The sequence below is a fragment of the Pan troglodytes genome, chromosome 19 (genome assembly GCF_028858775.2).
Source record: "Pan troglodytes isolate AG18354 chromosome 19, NHGRI_mPanTro3-v2.0_pri, whole genome shotgun sequence".
NCBI lineage: Eukaryota > Metazoa > Chordata > Mammalia > Primates > Hominidae > Pan > Pan troglodytes.
Genome location: NC_072417.2, coordinates 49,970,253 through 49,975,000, shown reverse-complemented (window position 1 = coordinate 49,975,000; position 4,748 = coordinate 49,970,253). Strand labels below are relative to the sequence as shown.

At 57.9% G+C, this 4,748-nt stretch overlaps 1 protein-coding gene across 4 annotated transcripts in view; it reads right to left on the bottom strand.

Annotated features, from left to right (window-relative positions):
• Nucleotides 1-2,319, bottom strand: part of SREBF1 (sterol regulatory element binding transcription factor 1) — a 25,772-nt gene extending 23,453 nt beyond the window's left edge. For 3 of the 4 annotated variants that reach the window (XM_054671007.2, XM_016932328.4, XM_054671008.2), the window contains exon 1: nt 2,021-2,319. In XM_054671007.2, coding sequence (XP_054526982.1) covers nt 2,021-2,111 — 91 coding nt within the window. In that variant the 5' untranslated portion in view covers nt 2,112-2,319. The remainder of the gene's footprint in view (nt 1-2,020) is intronic. The other variant, XM_054671009.2, reaches the window with a different exon arrangement.
• Nucleotides 2,320-4,748: the final 2,429 nt, after the last annotated feature.

Sequence of the window (4,748 nt, the reverse complement as noted above, 5' to 3'; positions counted from 1 at the left end):
GGTCTGGGCTGGGAGCAGTGGCTCACACCTGTAATCCCAGCACTTTGGGAGGCTGAGGCGGGCGGATCACAAGGTCAGGAAATCGAGACCATCCTGGCTAGCACAGTGAAACCCTGTCTCTACTAAAAATACAAAAAATTAGCCAGGCGTGGTGGCTGGCGCCTGTAGTCCCAGCTACTTGGGAGACTAAGGCAGGAGAATGGCGTGAACCCAGAAGGAGGAGCTTGCAGTGAGCCAAAATTGCGCCACTGCAAAAAACAAACAAACAAACAAACAAACAAAGGTCTGTATCAGACCTGTGGCCCAGAACAGGTTCTGTTGTCCAACTTGCCCCTGAAGGGAGGGTTTGCATCATTTTTCTGGAGGTGGAAACTAAGGTTTAGAGGCTGAGAGGGCTTGAGCAGGATGACAAAGGAAGTGAGGAGTGTCCAGGTTCAAGTTCTGACCCCAAAGCGCATGTCCTCCTGGCTTGGTCACGTTGCCTCTTGGGACTACACTCACTGGGCCCAGTGATGTGGAACTGGTAGTTGAGTCAGGCCCAGATCTCCCTAGGGCTTGGGATTTCAGGGTACATCACTCCAGAGGGCAGTGAAGGACAACCCCTCGTGCCAGGGATAGGGGAGGCTGTTTTGGAAAAGCCTCACAATCAGGGCCTCTCCTCTGGGGTCCTCCCCTAGCCCAGCCCCAGGGGGAAGGAGGGAGGGCTGGGAAGCTTCTGGGGCTGGCAACCAGCTGGGCTCATCTGCAAGGCTGCAGTAGGGCAGGAGTGGTGGTGGCATAGATATATCTGTTTTTGCCAACCCCAGGGTGGCCACGGGTTCCATGGACATGTCCATTCAGGCTGTGAGTCTAGGCATCTTGTTCCTGCGACCTTGGCCTCAGTTTCCTCATCAACCAAGTGCAACTTAGCCAGTGCTGCTAAAACTCCTGCTCAGAAACCATGCAGGCAATTTGCTAGGGGCTTCCGTTTGCTCTATCTACAAAATGGAAGCAACGGGCCTCCTAATTGGCACTTGGTGCCACCATTGGCCCCAAACCCCTTCTCATCACAGCCAGGGTGATGCTCCAAAGATGGAAACCGGTGCCACTGTTCTGCTCCGCCCTTTGCCTGGCCGACCAAGTCGGTTCGCGTCCTCCTCCTCCCTGACCTCACTCCTTTGCAAGCCTCTAACTCCTCACACTTAGGCCCTGCCTCGAGGCCTTTGCCCTTCCCTTGCCGTGGCCTGGAAAACATCTTTCCTTGCTGGTCCTGGGGGTGACCCTCAGGTCTCAGCTTAGAAGTCCCTGACCGCTCTACCCAAAGTAGCCACATCCCTGCCCTCCCCCAGCCTCGCTCCACCCAAGGTACAACTAAATACCCGTTTGGTTTCCCGGGAGATTTTTGTGTTCCCGAAAAGAGGGGGTACCCAGGTCTGTCTGTAAACCCTCGGTGCCTAAGACGGGGCCTGGCATTCGGTGGATGTCAGTGAATGAGTGCGGAGGCTGTGCCCGTCGCAGACCGGGAGAACCCGACACGAGGCGGGGGAAGGGCGCGAGGCAGCGCCCGTGCGCATGCGCAAGAGCTCCGACGCCGAGCTGAACTCTCGGGCAGGAGGGAATGACCGTGAGTAACCTCGCAATTACGTCACGGCTGGGGCTGGGGCGGGGCTTCGGCGACGCCTGGGTCCCCAGCTTCAGCCGTGGCCACCACAGGGCTGGAGAGTCACCGGTCGGGCGGCACCCGGCCTGGGACGCGTAGAGGCGCACGTGTCCCGGCCCGAAGCCGCCAAGGGACCCCGGCCCGGCCCAGGAGCCCTCGCCCACAAGCGCGCGGCCCGAGACGCTAGCGCGGGAACCAGGGAGGCTCGGTGAGGCTCGGGACACCGAGGCTCACGGCACGCAGCTCAGAGACACCGGGAAGTCCCGCGCGAGCACAGCACGGAGCTGGCGCCCGTGGGGGAGACAAAGGCCAGGGAGGCACCTGCGCGCCCCCTACTCGCGCCACCCGGCGCAGCTTCAAGCCCTGCCCGCCCTGACGCACCTTCGATGTCGGTCAGCAGCGCCGCGTCCAGATCGCACGGCTCGCCCAGCGCCTGCTCCAAAGCCGCCTCGCTGAAGGGTGGCTCGTCCATGGCGCAGCCGCCTCCTCCGGGAGGCCCGCCGGGCCCGCCGCCTCGTACGGCCCTTCCTAGGGAGCGCCGCCGCGGCCCCGGCTCTCAGTCGCCGCCGCCGCTCCGCGCGTTCGTGTCCTGCCCTGGCCTCGGAGGCGGCCCGGCGCCGGCGAAAAGTTCCTCGGAAACTGGGTTCCCCCGGCCGCAGCTCCGCTGGGCGGTCGAGGCGGAGGCGGGGCCTTTCGGGGAGGACCCGCCCTCCCCGATAGACGGCCCCGCCCCACCTTGAGAGAGCGGGGGACCCCTGATCCCCGGTCTGCGCCACAAATCTCCCCTCAGCCGGCCCCTCCTCCAGAGCGCCCTCCAGTCATTCATTTTATCCAGCCTCGCGCACAATGGCAGCGGCCTCTGGCCGGCTGCTGTGGGAACGCGGGCAAGCCGAGCCCCGTCTCTGGGCCTCTGTTTCTCCAGCACCAAGCAAGGAAGCCGAGTGGAAGCCCCAGGCCTGGGCCCATCCCAAACTTCATTTCCTCATTTCCTAGATTTGACTCTTTAGAACAAGAGAGACCAGGATCCAAGTTATAGGGGTCCCAGGCCTGCTGTGTTGTGAGCAGGCCTGATGTAACTGCTGGGCCAGTTACATCACTCTGCCTCAATTTTCCTCATTTGTAACATGGGCCTAATGATGCTTTCTCACGGGCAGGCTGGGAGGCTAGTGACAATGTGGAGGGGAGCATGACCTGTGAGATCAGCCTGCCCCCTCTCTGCAAAGAAACCAGAATATTGGCCTCTTGAGGACAGGAGTGGCCAAAGAAAGAGGCTGGAATTTCTTCATCTGGTTTCCTCCCAGATCCAGCTGTAGGGATAGGATACCAGTGGGCCCAGTGCAGCTCCTGAAGGAGGAAGCCAGTACCCAAGGAAGACTGGCCCCAGGGCTGTCTGACCCCAGATTTGGCACTTATTCCCAGGAGCAGCCAGGATAGGGGCCGCAAGGAAGAGGTAGCTGTGCTTTAGATCAGAGCCAGGCTGCCCTGGATCATCACAAGCTGGGACTAGATCAGAGCAGGCAGCCCTGTTGAGAAGAGGGCTGGAAACCGAACCTGGTTCTGTGGCCTAGGGACAGAGCCAGGTGGGGCAGGAAGGAGGGAAGGGGTCCCAATGAGGTGGGTTGAAATAAACCAGAATTAACATTCAGGTATCTGAATGTGATAAGGCAGTGAGCTCCCTGTCCCCAGAGGTATGCAAGCAGAGAGAAGCACCCTTGGTGGAGGGCAGTCCAGGAAACTCATCAGGGGCCTGGGCCTCAGGCCTTCCCGACCCCAGACCTTCATAAGTCAAGCCATCCTGCAGACTGCCTTGCTCAAACTCCAGATATAGCCTATCTGGCCACGCCCTAAGCAGGAGTAACATTCATGATGCATTTTAGAAGGGGTGTGTGGGGGAGGGAAGCCACAGAGCCCAAGTCCCTGGGGCTCAGCCTGGACATCCAGCTCCCTTTGTTCCTCTCCCAGAAGTGGCTGCGGTGGAAAATTACCCAGAATAGGGGCGCCAGAAGTCATAGGGGTCTCCAAACCACATCTCCCCAAGTAGCCCTGCTCAAGGGTCCACCCAGGACCCACTCCCTCCAGATGAACAACTGCTGGAGAACACAGAGAACAAAGCTGGCTTCTCCTCAGTGCCCCACCCCCACCAACACTCTAGAGGCTGCAGGAAGCTGGTGACTTCCCTGAAAATTTAAACAGCCCTTCCCAGGGAGGGGGTGGGATAGGAAGTGCTGGGTGAAGCCTAAATACCATTTTCCTCAGAGCTAGGCAGGTGATCTGGGTTTTCACCTGCTTGCTGTGTGACCTGGATCCAATACCTCACTTCTGAGTCTCAGCTACTGTATCTATAAAATGGGAATAACCCTTTCTGCAGTCCCTCTGCAGAGGCAGGGAGGGTGTTTTGGAGTCATCATCACAACAGATCTGCCTCACTGTTTTTTGTTTTGTTTTGTTTTTTGTTTTGAGACAAAGTCTCTCTCTGTCACCCAGGCTGGAGTGCAGCGGCATGATCTTGGCTCACTGCGACCTCCACCTCCCAGGTTCAAGCAATTCTGTCTCAGCCTCCTGAGTAGGTGGGATTACAGGCGCACGCCACTATGCCAGGCTAATTTTTGTATTTTTAGTAGAGATGAAGTTTCACCATTTTGGCCAGGCTGGTCTTGAACTCCTGACCTTAGGTGATCCACCTACCTCGGCCCCCCAAAGTGCTGGGATTGCAAGTGTGAGTCACTGCACCTGGCTATCACTGTTTTTGTTGTTGTTGTTGTTATTGTTTTTAAGACAGAGTCTCGCTCTGTTGCCCAGGCTGGAGTGCAGTGGCACAATCTTGGCTCACTGCAACCTCGGCCTCCCGGGTTCAAGCATTTCTTTTCCCTCAGCCTCCCGAGTAGATGGGATTACAGTCATGCACTACCACGCCCGGCTAATTTTTGTATTTTTAGTAGAGATGGGGTTTTGTCATGTTGGTCAGACTGGTTTCGAACTCCTAGCCTCCAGTAATCTACCCACTTCGGCTTCCCAAAGTGCTCGGATTACAGACGTGAGCTACTGCACCCAACCCGCCTCACCGTTTTTAAATGGGTTACCACATATGTAAATAGAATAGCTCAATAAA